At 43.2% G+C, this 16,107-nt stretch overlaps 1 protein-coding gene across 1 annotated transcript in view; it reads left to right on the top strand.

The window, feature by feature from the left end:
- Positions 1-10,564, top strand: part of METTL16 (methyltransferase 16, N6-methyladenosine) — a 77,718-nt gene extending 67,154 nt beyond the window's left edge. Inside the window, exons 9-10 of the mRNA XM_004746832.3 lie at positions 8,830-9,003; positions 9,131-10,564. Of these exons, the coding sequence (XP_004746889.1) occupies positions 8,830-9,003; positions 9,131-9,757 (801 nt within the window). The 3' untranslated portion in view covers positions 9,758-10,564. The remainder of the gene's footprint in view (positions 1-8,829; positions 9,004-9,130) is intronic.
- The last annotated feature ends 5,543 nt before the right edge of the window (positions 10,565-16,107 follow it).

Below are 16,107 nucleotides of genomic sequence, written 5' to 3'. Positions count from 1 at the left end.
GTTATTTGAATGCATCACACAGGTTAATGTCGGTTTTTTTTTTTTTTAAGATTTTTATTTATTTATTGAGAGAGAGCATGAGCGAGGAGAAATCAAAGGGAGAAGCAGACTCCCCATGAAACTGGGAGCCTGATGCGGGACTCGATCCCAGGACTCCGGGATCATGACCCGAGCCGAAGGCAGTCATCCAACCAACTGAGCCACCCAGGCGTCCCAATGTTGTCTTTATTTAAACCTGACAACAATCAAGTAAAAGTAGATGGTATTATCCCCACTTTCTAGAAGAGGAAACAGGGGGCTCTAAGAAGTCAGGCTGGTCCTGCTCCATGTGTCATTATAATTTATTCTTCTGTTCTATGTGTCTTTTATTTTATTTATTTTTTTTTAAGATTTTATTTATTTATTTGACAGAGAGAAATCACAAGTAGATGGAGAGGCAGGCAGAGAGAGAGAGAGAGGGAAGCAGGCTCTCCGCCGAGCAGAGAGCCCGACGCGGGACTCGATCCCAGGACTCTGAGATCATGACATGAGCTGAAGGCAGCGGCTCAAACCCACTGAGCCACCCAGGCGCCCTCTATGTGTCTTTTAACATAGGAACTATATATGTACAGTTCAGACCACCATGACTGGCTGGCTCATCAGAAGAGCATGCAACTCTTGGTCAAGGGGTCATGAGTTTGAGCCCCTCAGTGGGTGTGGTGATTACTTTGAAAGGAGAGAGAAAGTATTTATTCATTTATGTATCTATCTATCTAGCTGGGGGTAGGGGAGAAGGGTAGAGGAACAGAGGGAGAGAGAGAATCTTTTTTTTTTTTTTTTAAGATTTTATTTATTTGACAGATCACAAGTAGGCAGAGAGGCAGGTGGGGTGGTGGGGGGAAGTAGGCTACCTGCTGAGCCGAGAGCCAGATTCAGGGCTTGATCCCAGGACCCTGGGATCATGACCTAAGCCAAAGGCAGAGGCTTTAATTCACTGAGCCACCCAGGTGCCCCTGCGAGAGAGAATCTTAAGCAGGCTCCACACCCAGTGCAGAGCCTGACCCAGGACCTGATCCCACAACTCTGAGGATCAAAATCAAGAGTCAGTTGCTTAACCAACCGAGCCACTTAGGTGGCCCCCCCAAAAAATCTTAGAAACAATAAATAAACCATCCCTTCTTAGATAACATTCTACATAGACTTTTCTCCCCCTTGCTTTTTTTTTTTTAATTGACATATAATGTATTATTTGTTTCAGGGGTACAGGTCTGTGATTCATCAGTCATAACAATTCACAGTACTCACCACAGCACATAGCCTCCCCAGTGTCTATCATCCAGTTACCCCTTCCTTCCCACCCGCCACCCCTCCAGCAACCCTCAGGTTTTTTTCTGGAGATGAAGAGTCTCTTATGGATTGGTTCCCTCCCTGGTTCCATCTTATTTCACTTCCTCCCCCCATGACCCCCCGCCCTATCTCAGATTCCTCATATCGGAGAGATCATATGATAATTGTCTTTCTCTCTTTTTTTTTTTTTTAAGATTTTACTCATTTATTTGACAGAGAGAAATCACAAGTAGATGGAGAGGCAGGCAGAGAGAGAGAGAGAGGGAAGCAGGGTCCCCGCTGAGCAGAGAGCCCGATGCGGGACTCGATCCCAGGACCCTGAGATCATGACCTGAGCCAAAGGCAGCGGCTCAACCCACTGAGCCACCCAGGTGCCCCGATAATTGTCTTTCTCCAACTGACTTATTTCACTTAGCATAATACCCTCTATTTCCATCCATGTCATTGCAAATGGCAAGATTTGGAGTTTGTTTGTTTGTTTGTTTGTTTTTTTAAGATTTTATTTATTTATTTGACAGAGAGAAATCACAAGTAGACTCAGAGGCAGGCAGAGAGAGAGAGAGAGGGAAGCAGGCTCCCTGCTGAGCAGAGAGGGACTCTCTGAGTCGATACGGGACTCGACCCCAGGACCCTGAGATCATGACCTGAGCCGAAGGCAGCGGCTTAATCCACTGAGCCAGCCAGGCACCCAAGATTTTGGGTTTTTTGATGGCTGCATAGTATTCAATTTCATTTGTGTAATAATTTATTTATATGATTTATATTTTAATATATTAATATTATATAATAAAATATACTATAATATATATTATATATACATATACACATACATATATATATATATAACTCAAGAGGCACAAGCTCTTTGGGGTGCTTAGCTGGCTCAGTAGAGCATGTGACTCTTGATCTTGAGTTCGAGCCCCACACTGGGTTTAGAGATTACTTAAAATCATTTTTTAAAAAGTTCCAGCACGCCTGAGTGGCTCTGTCGGTTAAGTAATCTGCCTTCGGCTCAGGTCACGATCCCCAGGTCCTGGAATCAAGTCCTGCATCAGGCGCCTTGCTCAGAGGGGAGCCTGCTTCTCCCTCTGCCTCCCTCTCCCTTTGCTTATGTGCTTCATCACTCTGTGACAAATAAATAAAATCTTTTTAAAAAATGATTTTAAAAAAAGTCATGGGGTGCCTCGATGGCTCAGTTAGCCTTGGGCTCAGGTTTTGATCCCAGTGTCCTGGGATCAAGCACCAGTCAGACTCCCTGCTGGGCGTGGAGCCTGCTTCTCCCTCAACCTCTGCACCTTCCCCTGCTCTCTCTTTCAATAAATAAAATTTTCAGGGGCGCCTGGGTGGCTCAGTGGGTTAAAGCCTCTGCCTTTGACTCGGGTCATGATCCCAGGGTCCTGGGATCGAGCCCCGCATCGGGCTCTCTGCTCCTCGGGGAGCCTGCTTCCTCCTCTCTCTCTGCCTACTTGTGATCTCTATCAAATAAATAAATAAAATCTTTAAAAAAAAAAAATTTTTTTTCAAAAAATAGTAACAAAAAGGAGTCACATGCTCTATTAACTCAGCCAGCCAGCCGGGTGCTCCGATTTCAGGACATTTTAAAAAGGAACCTGTCAGATTAAGATAGTAATAGATAAATCTACTGAACTGTTTGTTAATAAGGAAGTTACACCCTTAGACAACAGAATATTCAATCCCCTTCATGGCAGCAAAGCTGATAACCCATTCAAATAAGGCATAGTTTGTAAGGTAGTCTGGCTGGCACACTCCCCGTCAATATTCTAGTCAGGTGTAACTGTTGGCCCTTGGCTCTCTTTCTCCAGGTTGTTAGAGCCTGTTCAGAATCACAGCTCCCAGGCATTGCGGCTTGTTTCCAGGGTTGGGGGAATCAGCCATTCAGAGTACAGCAGAATGGCAGGACTCCATTCCTGTGGCCAAGAGCAAGAGCACTCCTTTCCCCTCAAGACCATCCTGGAGGTTGGTGTGTCAAAACAAGGAGGCTGTGGCCACATGCTCTGCAGATTCTAGTGAATGACACCCTTCCTTTCCTGCAGAGCCTAGGGAGAATTTAATGATTTTGTGTATCTTGTGGCTTCTTTGGGAGGTTTTGCCCTAGCTCTAGTTAACAACAGAAGCATAATAGGCATTACATGGATCTGTGTCAAGTTGTACCTCATTTGGAAGTCTCTTGATTGATTGCACCACTGAGATCTAGAAATTAAAGAGCAGGATTTAAGAGATTTATAGACAGCCCTGCTATGTAAAGCCTATTTTAAAATTTAAGAACTGTTTTTGTTCACTTATGGTTTCAATCTACTGTATTTTTAACGATGCAGCAAAATAACACTTGAGGCCCATCTCCGTGTAGTTCAAAAGTTAGAAAGCCAGTATCCCCTATAGGCTTTAGAATTCCTCACCAAACTTCTTTGACATTGTCCTTTCAGCTGCGGAATACAGAATATCTTCTAATTCAAAATCAGTTCTAAGTTCACCTTACAGTTCTGCACGTAAACTAGACTACTCCTTGTAAATAAGTGATTTTTGTTTTACACTTTAAAATGTTGAATTATTGGGGTGCCTGGGTGGCTTAGTCATTAAGCATCTGCCTTCTGCTCAGGTCATGATCCCAGGGTCCTGGGATTGAATCCCACATCAGGCTCTTTGTTCAATAGAAAGCCTGTTCCTCCCTGTCCCTGTATTCCCTTTCTTGCTGTCTCTCTTTCTCTCTCTGTCAAATAAATAAAATACTTAAAAGAAAAAAATGTTGAATTTTTTTATCTTATCTTGCCTGCTTAAAGTACCTTATGATATAAGTTTGAGTATAGTATAGTATAGCACTCTTTGGTTAAAATATTTGTGGTTCTGGGCACCTGGGTGGCTCAGTCAGTTAAGCGTCTGCCTTTGCTTGGGTCTTGCTCCCAGAGTCCCAGTATCAAGTTCCACATTGTGGGGGGGGGGGGGTTGTCCCTGCTCAACAGGGAGTCTGCTTCTCCCTCTGCCCTTCACCCTGCTCATGGTCTCTCTCTCTCTTTCAAATAAGTAAATAAAATATTTTTTGAAAAATAATTGTGGTTTGAGATTATAAGCATATTTGCAAAGTTCATCTCAATTGGAAGAAAACAGCTTCTGTACTAGTGTTCTGTACTAGTGGCAGGTTATAAAATTACCTGCTACTAGAGACCTGTGGGGTTGAATTTAACTATTAATTTCTCAAGGCCTGCTCCTGTATTTTACTCTGGCCCTGCCTACTAAAAAATTTCAGTACAAACACAAGGGGTAAAGGAATGTTTGCTGTAAGCCAAGCTTATGTTAAACTTCAGTCATTTAAAAACTTTGAGAATTTGGGGGGCCTCATGGGTGGCTCAGTCAGTTAAGCATTTGACTTTTGATTTCGGCTCAAGTCATGATCTCAGGGGTCATGGGATCAAACCCCATATTGGGGCGTCACACTCAGCGGGGAGTCTGCTTCTCCCTCTTCCTCCTTTCCTTCTACCTCTTCCCCTGCTCATGGGTGCATTCTCTCTCTCAAATACATGGGTAAATCTTCTTAAAAATGTTTGAAAAACTGAGAATCCCAGGATGCCTGGGAGGTTTAGTCGTTTAAGTGTCAGCCTTCAGCTCAGGTCATGATCCAGGGTCCTTGGATTGAGTCCTGCATCAGGCTCCCTGCCTCTGCTTGCTGTTCCCCCTGCTTGTGCATTCTCTCCTTTCTCACTCTGACAAATAAATAAAATCTTAAAAAAAAAAAAATACAGTTAAAATACAGTGAAAAATAAAAGAATTTCTAGAGTATGAATTATCTGTCTCTTAAGTGCCTAGTTTCTATAATAGAATAAAATTAAACAGTCCTGTGACTGTGTATATGTACGTGTGTATTAAAGCAGTTCACCAAAGGGGTTCCTGAGTGCCTCATTCAGTTGAATGTCTGACTCTTGATTTTGGCTCATGATCATGGGATGGAGCCTGACTGACTCTGTGCTCAGCAGGGAGTCTGCTTGAGATTCTCTCCCTCTGCCCCTCTCCCTGTGTTTGCATGCATTTGATCTCCATCTCCCTCTCAAATATATATATGTAAATCTTTAAAGCAGTTCACTAGAAGTATTTGAAGTACCAGATTTATTTTTTGGCCATTATATATGAAAAAGTGGGGCCACAGTGCCAGGTAAAGGACCTGTTTTTGAGATACAGAAGTTTTCATTTTCACCCTGGGGTCATAGGGTAATAAGTTGTCTATTTTGTTATTTCTGACTCCCTCAGAAGTTGGAAAGTGGATCCCTAATAGCGCTCTTATTAAGTTCATTGAGGATGCATTTCTCTCCTGTAAGTTCTAGAAATGATGAGTCCTTTTTTTCTTTTGGAGAAAGACTGTTGGAGGCCACAGAGATTGAGGAACAGCAGCATCTTCACTTTGTTCATTGGAATTTAAACACAATGATTATCATCTCTGTCAGAAGAGATATGAGGTGCTATTTTTTCAGCCTTATTTCTTGGTGACCTTTGGTGTGCCAAGTGGGCTGTCCGGTATGATCCTGGTACAGTGATCTGTCCCTAGTAACATCTTTGGATATTGGGAAGTGGGGTGGGGAATCTGGTTCTCATTCCCCAGCCCCCTCCTACACACCACTAACTTACTTCCTCCCCAGCTTAATAATCACATCTTAAGCTTCTTAGTGAAAAGTGTTAGACTCTAAGTAGACTGTAGAAATTATCTTATGCTAGGTGATTGAGTAATAACAGTACTTCTGTGTTAATATCAATATGAATTTGTCTCATCTTGTCTGAAACATTATTTGAATAAGTTCAGACTCAGAGCTTGGAGTCCATAATTTATTTTTCAAGAGCTGGTTCTTAGTCATATATAAACCCTTTGTTTTTTGTTTTTCATTTTTTCTTTCTTTCCTTCTTTTTCTCCTTTAAAGATTCTATTTATTTCTTTGATAGAGAAGAGCTTGCATGAAAGCACACAAGTAGAGGAGAGGGGCAAAGTCAAAGGGAGAGGAAGAAGCAAACTCACTGCTGAGCAACAATGAGGGGCTGGATCCCAGGAAGCTGGGATCATGACCTAAGCCAAAGGCAGACGCTTAACCAACTGAGCCACTCAGGCACCCTGCCTTTTCTTCTAAGCTTGTTTTCTAGTGTTCTTTAATTTCCTTTTTTAATTTTAATTTTTTTATTTATTTTTAAGATTTTATTTATTTATTTGATAGAAAGAATGAAAGGATAAGCAGGGGGAGTAGCAGGCAGAGAGAGAAGAAGCAAGCTACCTGCTAAGCAAGGAGCCTGATCTCAGGACCCTGGGATCATGACCTGAGCCAAAGGCAGGCACTTAACCAACCAAGCCACCCAGGTGTCCCTGTTTTTATTTTTTTAGTTGATAGCTGGTATAAAGGGAAAATATAGATTATTTCATAGAAATATGATCTAGAAGTTTTCTAGCATAGAAAAGAACTGGCTGTTTTGTTGTGTATTTATATGATGTGGAGTTGCTGGTTAAGTCTGTACAAGGCCTCCCCCAGTAAGTGGATGTGATTCTGTGTGCCTACGCATTTGTTCGCTTAGTGTTTCTAGGTGGATTTGCAGTGACATCACCACTGTCGGGCTGCTTTTTGCAGGAAATGGTCTTCGTAGCTGACTAAGGTGTTCCCTCTTGATGAGCCTTCTCCTTATAATCCTTACCTGCTCATTTTGACCCTAACCATTAGAATTATCTTGATTTTTTAAAGTTTTAACCTACTGAGCCACCCAGGTGCCCCGATTTTTTAAAGTTTTGATAAATTTTGCCAACAGGTACAGGTCTGTCTCTTAAAGTGTTCATGATATATCTGTTCTTAGCTAAGAGTCACTAAAAAAATCGGTGAACTTTTACTTTAGAGAAATTAGTTTTAAATACAGCAATGTCATTTAGTTTTTTAAATGGAACTTGAGTCCCTCTAGTGGGTAGAGTATAGTTCACTTCCTAAGCTTGAAATTGAAAGATGACAGTCTTTTCTTTTTTTTTTTTTTTAATTTGACAGAGATCCTAAGTAGGCAGGAAGGCAGGCAGAGAGAGAGGAGAAAACAGACTCCCCGCCAAGCAGAGAGCCCGATGCGGGGCTCGATCCCAGGATCCTGGGATCATGACCTGAGCCGAAGGCAGAGGCTTTAACCCACTGAGCCACCCAGGTGCCCATGAAAGATGACAGTCTTGAATTATGTGGAACTAGTTTTTTTTTTTTTTTTTTTTTTTAAAGATTTTATTTATTAATTTGACAGAGAGAAATCACAAGTAGACAGAGAGGCAGCCAGAGAGAGAGAGAGAGGGAAGCAGGCTCTCTGCCGAGCAGAGAGCCCGATGCGGGACTCGATCCCAGGACTCTGAGATCACGACCTGAGCCGAAGGCAGCGGCTTAACCCACTGAGCCACCCAGGCGCCCCTGTGGAACTAGTTTTAAAATCCACTCTTCTTTTCACTACTGGTATCTCCTCTTCGAGCAGAGAGGCAGTGCTCAGCTAGCTATTGGTTTGGTCCTAACCTTAACCAAGGTGCAGCAGGCCTCCTGCTCTGCCCATTTGATCCTAGTGGCCCTGGACTTTCCTCACATATGATCTCACAGGCTGTGGCTAACCAGCTGCTTTCCTTCAGGCCTCAACAAGTATCAACTTAGATTACACCATGCAGTTCTTTTTCTTTCTTTTCTTTTTTTTAAAAGATTATTATGAGAGAGAGCTTGAGCAGGAGGAGGGGCAGAGGGAGAAGTAGACTCCCCACTGAGCAGGGATTCTGACTTGGGCTCTATCCCAGGACCCCTGGGTTAGGATCCAAGCAGAAGGCAGATGCTCAACGGCCTGAGCCACCCTGGTGCCTCTAAACCATGTAGTTTTTTAGAGAAGAGAACTCAGTGCCCCCAGGGCCTTTGAAATAAATAATTGTACAGGCATGTGTTAGGCACAACATGTAGATTAAGGACATTTAGTAATTGGGGGGTATTATATACGGATAGCCCATGGCAAAGAACCTGGGTTTGGGGTTCGGTTCTAACTTTCCAAATTACTAGCTATGTGACCTTGAGCTGGTTACATATCTTTGTATCTTAGTTTTCCTTTCTATAAAATGAAGAGGTGATCAATCTATTTGGCATAGTTGTTTTAGTATTAAAATTAAACATGCAAAGGCCTTTCTTTGTGTTTTTAGTGCTCTGTGGTTTTTTTGTTTTTGTTTTTAAAGATTTTATTTATTTATTTGACAGAGAGAGATCACAAGTAGGCAGAGAGGCAGGCAGAGAGAGAGAGGAGGAAGCAGGCTCCCTGCTGAGCAGAGAGCCCGATGCGGGACTTGATCCCAGAACCCTGAGATCATGACCTGAGCCGAAGGCAGCGGCTTAACCCACTGAGCCACCCAGGCGCCCGTGCTCTGTTTTGTAGTAGAAGTCATGGAAATGTTCCTAGTCGAGTTTATTATAATGCATAGGATTTGATTATTTGGATAACTTTCCCTTCTTCCCCCATCCCTTCTTTTTCTTTTAGTCACCACCCAGTAAGCGAAGAAAATTAGAGAAGTCAAGGAAACCCATTACGTTCATAGTGTTGGAGTCTGTGATGAAAGAATTGTCCCTCAAAGCATCATCTCTGGGGTCAGAGGCAGTGGAAGGCATAGTAGTGGTGACAGCATGGATTGAAAAAATCCTCACCGACCTGAAGGTACCTGGTTAAGCACATTGAAGAATCTTACAACAATCTCTTTTTTCCTTTCTCCTCTTTTTTGTTTTTTTTAAAGGAGTTAAGACAAAAGTGATTTCCTCTAAAATTATGTTCTTCCTCCAAATAGGTCCAGCATAAACGAGTTCCCTGTGGAAAGGAAGAAGTTAGCCTTTTCCTAACAGCAATAGAAAACTCCTGGATTCATTTAAGGAGAAAGAAAAGAGAACGAGTGAGACAATTGAGAGAAGTTCCCCGAGCTCCTGAGGATGTCATCCAAGCCTTGGAGGAGAAAAAGTCCACCACCCCCAAAGAGTCGGGTAGTGGCCAAGATTTGGCCCAGGGCCCCCAGGAGAGTGTCCCATGTGAGCCCGCCACACAGGAAGGCGAGTCTGCCACTGTTGAGGGCCATTGCTCAAACCAGGATTCACTTCCCCAAGAAGAAAACCCAGAACACATGGAGGATGAAAGGAGTGAGGAGAAGGGAGGGATGGAGGTTTTGGAGAGTTGTAAAGGCTCTAGCAATGGAGCCCAGGACCGAGAGGCTTCTGAGCAGTTCAGCAGTCCAGTGTCTGAAAAAGGGAGCCATCTCCAAGGAGTGGCTGGACATTACCTATTCAAGTGTTTGATAAATGTGAAGAAGGAAGTGGATGATGCTTTAGTTGAAATGCATTGGGTTGAGGGCCAGAACAGGGATTTGATGAACCAGCTTTGTACTTATATCCGTAACCAGATTTTCAGACTTGTTGCTAGTTAACTGCTTGCACAATTGGGTATGTTTCTATAAAGTAGCCTGCTTCAGGGTGTTAAGAGGCATTCATTCCACCATAGGCCCACTGATAACATTATGTGCAATTAACTTCAAAAAAAAATAAATTCATCTATTTTAAAACACTCCCACCCCCCCCCTTTTAAAGTTATTAGGCATTAGTATCATGTTCATGAGGAAAAATTGTTACCAGTATCAACAAAAAGCGATCAGTAAAATCAGGAGGTATTTAAACCTGACTTAAATTGACCACCTTAGCTTTAGGCTGAGGCTGAAAGGACTGTTTTTGGAGTCTGGTCTGGGTCCGAACTACAGAGCGTCTTGCTGTGTCAGCCCTAGTTACTTCATGAGGGGGGGTGGCTTTCTCTTTCTCTGAATGGAGGCAGTACACCGGACAGATAGGCCCTGTGCCCTCTTCTAGAGTCACCCGCAAGACCCCTGGGTACATAGTTGAGTACCCCTGCATCAGTCATAAGAAAGGACCTGGCTTAATGGTAGGTGGTGAACAGTCAGGGAGAGAAAGCTTAGTAATGCTAGGAAGAAGGGCTGACCTGGAGGCACCTGGAAATGTCATTTCCTGGCTTAACGTCTGTTTTGAGGTAAAACAGAGTTAGGTGAGCAAAACTCCCGCTGTTGTGACTGAGACACAATGAAGTGAAGCCATACCCCGCCCTACCTCCAAACTATTTGAAAGTACTGTTCTGTAGCGGGTTTACTGATGTGTGATTTTTTTTCTTTTGATATTTGAAGTGGAACTTTGTTTTATTTTTAATATAAAAGTATTCAGATTTGAAATCTGTCTGTCCTGTTTGAATCCTGGGATTGAGGGGTGTATTTTCATAGCTTGAACGGATAAATGATTGAAGGTAGAAATAAGAAATGGATCGAGATAGTTATGAGCAGTAGGTTGCTTAAGGTCTCATCTATTGTCAGAGAAGTTATAGCTGATCAGTTGTTGCTTTTTGTGAGTTCCCTTGTAATCTCTTTGGTGCTTACCTGTTGGTACTAGAGAATTCTGAGGCCAGGGTGACCATGTTCTTAAAACATGTTTTTCATTGGAATGTCTCAGGACTCAGCAGGAATGCTTCTGGAAAGGGGGTCTCTTTTTTTGTTCTCTTGGTGTCTGCCGTGCTTAACTTTCATACCTTGATTGTGATTTTTTTTTTTTAAGATTTTATTTATTTATTTGACAGAGATCACAAGTAGGCAGAGAGGCAGGCAGAGAGAGAGAGAAGACGAAGCAGGCTCCCCGCTGAGCAGATAGCCCGATGCTGGACTCGATCCCAGGACCCTGAGATCATGACCTGAGCCGAAGGCAGCGGCTTAACCCACTGAACCACCCAGGCGCCCCCCCCTTGAGTGTGATTTTATACCAGTGGTCTAAGGCTCTGTCTAGACTGAAGTACAGTGCCAGAGCCCCTTCCTGTCCACAGAGTAGATGGGGGCTGAGTAGTTAACCCATGCTTTTGAAAGGTGGCTGTTCGTTCTGGCAGAAAACTAATGAACTTGGCCTGTCTTGGCAGCACCTAGACCTGGCCCTCAGCAGAGATAAAAGAACTAAAAATAGGACTGTATTATACTTCCCTCTGTCAGCAAAGACAGAGCTGCCCAATAGAACATATTAACTAGCGTTCTTCACTAGAAGTCCAAGGACCGCAAAAGAATCCATATACCTCCTGCATTATTTCTGAGAGCTCTGTGAACACCCCTAGCCCCAGCCCTTCAGAAGAATCGCTGACAGGATGAGAAAACCAATACCCAGGGTCACACAGAGTAGTACGTTCTCATTAAAGATGTGGAAAATGAGAGTAGAAAACAGCAACCAGGTCACTCCTCGTCACAGTCTCATGACCATTATTGGTATTTCAGGATTTCCTTCTGGTGTCTCTTTCCATTGATAATGTGGGTGTGCAAGGATGTGCATTTGTGTACACGTGTGTATTTGATTTTATATTACACTTCATTTAATGTCTTATATTTTTCTCTGTTAAAACAGTATCATATTTATAGACACTCTCTGCCTGTTCAAAATGCATCTCAGACAGAGTAGTAATATTCGTTTAATGCTTGTACTGAAGGCTGCCTGGGAAGTGCTTTGTGTGACTGGAGGCACAGAAGATGGGTCTTGCATTCCTGTGTGTTTCAGTGGCCCAGGTTTAAGGCTCCTTGTCCTGGAGGAAGCTTTATAGGTGGTAAGCCCACGTTCACTGGGCAAAAACTGGGTGACAAGGGATGCTTCCAACTAGAGCTGTGAGTGCCTCTTTGCACTGGGATGTCTTCATGTTCTTCTCTAAGAAGAATAGTTTTTTCTATCTAACAGGAGAGCATAGAACACATTTTTAAAAGACATCCAGAAATTATTTTAATTATACATATATTGCATAACTGTGTGATGTGTGGTGGCATATACCTCTGGTATAAGGGGAAAGGGATTTTTTTTTCTTTTTTTTAAATATTTTGTTTATTTGCCACAGAGAGAGCACAAGCAGGAGGAACAGCAGAGAGAGAGGGGAAAGCAGACTCCCTGCTAAGCAGGGAGACTGATGAGGGGCTCGATCTCAGAACCCTGAGATCATGACCTGAGCCAAAAGCAGCCACCCAGGCGCCCTGGAATTCTTTTTTCTTTAAAGAAATAGGTTATTGACCAATGTATTATAAGGTTGAGTGATGCTTTTCCTAAGTTCCTAGAGGTCAGGTTCATGTTAATGGATTTTATGGACTTAAATCTTTGTGGTATTATCTTAGTTCTATTCTGGTCCTGGCATTGGCTTCTGATCTCTTGGTAACTAAAGTAGAAACAGAAGCTGAACATGTTTTCCAAGGCAGACCAAAGCTGCTTTTGTTCTTTGGAATCTGCTTTGCTTCTGGCAATTTGGTTCCTTCACCTCACATCCATGCCCTGCTGTTGACACACCAGAGCACACTGCTGCATGTCCTAGAAGGGTTGGTGTTGCTGTGGTGGAATTTCAGCTGATCTGAAGGGCTCATGTTGGTCTCTTAAAATTTTCGTATATATTTTTTGAAATAATAAAACCTCTCTTCTATTGATGGAAATGATGTGAGCACACCAATGTCTAAGCTCCAACAGGTAATAAAACTAACTGCGAGATGTGAAAAGGATGCAAAAGCCTGTGGAAAATCAAAGGCCTCTTTAAAAGAAGGGAGTAGTAGTAGCAGCCCTTCATCTTACCTAAACCAAAGCATTTTCCTCTCTAGCCACACGGGGGCATCTTTGGCACTTCAATCAAGCACCTTAACTTCACTGCAGGAATGGATAAAATGTGTCCTTGGTATTTTCTTGAAATGTCCATTTGCTACCCAGATAATATTTTTTATGCAAACAAATACATTTTCACATAAAGTCAAATTTGCAAAATGAAAGTAGAAAGACTGGAAAACCTACCACCCCAAGGTCTTTATCTGGGCATAGTATTTCAGTCCTTTTCTGTTTCTTGATGGTCTTAGTTGACAGTATTTTCTTTTATTTCCATATGTCCTGCTACTCTAGAAGATTTCCAGGTTGGGTCAGTCTTGGATTAACTTTTACATAGTTAATAGGGGTACAGGAGAAGGGGCTGTTTGGTTATCTTAAACAGTAGTTTTCCAGAAGTCGTGGGTTCCAGGAAAAGTTAATAGAATTCTAAGAAACTGTTTTCGCTGTTCTTCTGTCTTTAAATTCTTGTTTTGGTTTATCTGAGTGGTTGACTGGCATATATGTTGTTTACTTCAGAAGTTGGCACAGTTGGCTCTGTGTTGTGTACATGATGTAGGTGAGCTAGGCCTTGTTTCCCACAAGGGATGTTTCTCTGTAGAACATTAATATTACTAACTCCGGGGTCTATGTGGGTTCAGGGAAAATTTCCATCTACCCTTATTATGGCACAGAGTGGACGTGATGAGGGGCCACCCAGCAGATCTATCTGCACATTAGGAGGGAGAAGGTCCGGTTTGGAAAACTAAGGAGGCCCTTGGAGAAGGAAGGTCTCAAAGGTGCAGCAGATTTGTAGCCAACAAAGAGGTGCCCCTAGAAAAGGGTGCCCAGGAGATTGGGTTTGCTGAATGGGCACTAACCCCAGTAAAATGCAGAAGAGGTTTACCCCTGAGACTGAATTGGCTTTTGCCTCCTGCAGCAGAGCATGGATTGTCTTGAGCCTCCCTGAATGCTGCCCAGGACTGGGTGTTGGTGCCGGTGCCAGCACAGTACTTGAAAGCCCTCTGGGGTCCCACCCCGCAGGCAGCAGGGCCTCCTCACACACGTACCCAAGAGCTCCTGCTCTGCTCTGTGAAGACATTGAGATCCTCTGCTGTGACTCACCCAAATGACTAAAACAGCAGTTTATTTTTTTAATTACTGGTTGGAACAGCTAATGCTCCCTTTTAGAGCAGCTAATGCTGCCTTCTGGAGGTTGTGCTTTTACTGCAGGGGACTGTGTTGTGACTGAGTGCGGGCCTTGCACCTCTGAACGCCCTCGGAGGTGTGGCCTATCTGCCTCTCAGTCCATGCAAACACATTAGGGATTTTAGGCTCTCGCTGGAGAAGTGGAGGGTCACGGGTGCTTGTGGTGAGTCAAGAAACTGAGATAAGAAGGCATGGACCAGAAACTGCTGCTGTACTTGGCAGAATTGGCTTGTATGTGATGTTCCCAGGAGGGCAGAGGATATTTGATCCCAGATGCTTCTCCAGCCCCCTAGGAGAATGAAAAGCAGAAAAGAGACTTTGCATCATCAGACCTGGCTTTGTGTTCCGGTTCTACTCGTGGGGTAAGTTGGTTTCACTAAGCCTTGGTTGGCTTCCTCGTGCAAAAGATGAGGGATTCTTGCTTCGCAGAGTTGTAGCGGCAGTTAAATGAGAGAAGTGCTAAGACGCCTGCAGGAGTGCATGAGCAGAGTGGTTTTCTCAACTTCTCATCTTCTTTGAGTTTTTCATTTGTGGTCAGAACACCTACTCCTGTCAGAAAGCCAGTAACTCAAGTGTGGAACTGCGGATGTAGGGTCCCACTTCTTGGCCAAGAACAAAACCCATACTTCCATGTACTGGAGTGACGAACAGGGAACCAAGTTGATTGCCTCCTGGAGCAGAGCGTGGGGTACAAGGTGATTGCCCATCTTCTATATAAATTGTATCATTTAGTAATCCAGCACAGTAGTGGGGTGTCCCTCTGTGTGAGAGCTTTAGAAAATGGAAGCTCAGCTTAAGTGACTTGCTCTAAGGTTATCCACAGAGCTAAGTCAGAAATGGGGTTTGAATTCGGGTTCAGAAATCTGAGACAGGGGCCTTGTACCAAATCTCAAGATTTGTAGCAATTGCTACACTTAAATGGAAATGGACTTTCAGGCTCATTTGACCTACCTCTAGGGAGGGAGACTTCTATTATATGGCATACAGAAGAGAGAAAAAGTGTCTCAACCAGCTTCACTTCATTTAGCACTTTAAGGTAGTATTTTCAAGCCTGTGATCAATGAGCAAGATTTGATAAATGAAATTGCTTATAATTAGTTCTTAATTTGTGCTACCAAATCTTCATAGAATTTTGTATTTGGCAGCAGTGCAGATAATTAAGTAGTTAGTGAAACCACATAATAAAATGTCTAGTGCAAGCACATGTTGGATCAGAATCAATGTAAAATACTAATAATTAGGTAATGACTCTTTGATAATACATAATTGTGTAATAATGGGAGAAGGGTTTGACTTTTTTAATATTTTAATAGACAGCTCAAAATATTTCACTTACAGAATTGATGAGCTTTTTGATCTTACTAGAGAGTGTCACAATTGTCAGAAAAACAGCAAGTCATCTTCCCCAGGTAGGGTGAATGAACTCCTGTAAGTCAAGAGAAAAGAAGAGGCTGCCTGCCATCTGGTGGACCCGTTCAGAGAGTGTGGCCCAAGATTCTAGAAACTAGAGCCAGGAAATTCCCAGCTAGGGGACTTGGCTGGCTTCAGCAGCCAGTCAGCCCCCAGGGAAATGGCAGCTTGTGCTACTGCTGTCCAAAAGGAGAAGGCTCTGCAGAGAACACTGTTGGAGCCAGACGGCTCCTGGGACAGCGGAGGAGGCATGTGATTCTGTGATTCTGTGATTCAAGAGATTGGATGTCTCTTGCTAGGAAAGGGGTTTCCCAGTTAGCCCTAGTATAGGATCCTTAACTCAGGTGTGTTTGTCCCAGGTTTCCTGCCTTTTGTTGGCACATGTGGGGCTTTCTGAACAAAACTCTAGCCTGTATTTCTCTGAAGTCTAGATGAGCACTAATAAAGACTTGATTCATTCACAGAGGGAAGTATTTTCTCATGCTCTGTATAGCAGGAGCCAGGCAAGAAGGGATGGAGCTCATGTTCT

Source organism: Mustela putorius, unplaced genomic scaffold, assembly GCF_011764305.1.
Source record: "Mustela putorius furo isolate JIRA1106 unplaced genomic scaffold, ASM1176430v1.1 tig00003962_pilon_pilon_pilon, whole genome shotgun sequence".
NCBI lineage: Eukaryota > Metazoa > Chordata > Mammalia > Carnivora > Mustelidae > Mustela > Mustela putorius.
This window is presented reverse-complemented; position numbering and strand designations above follow the sequence as displayed.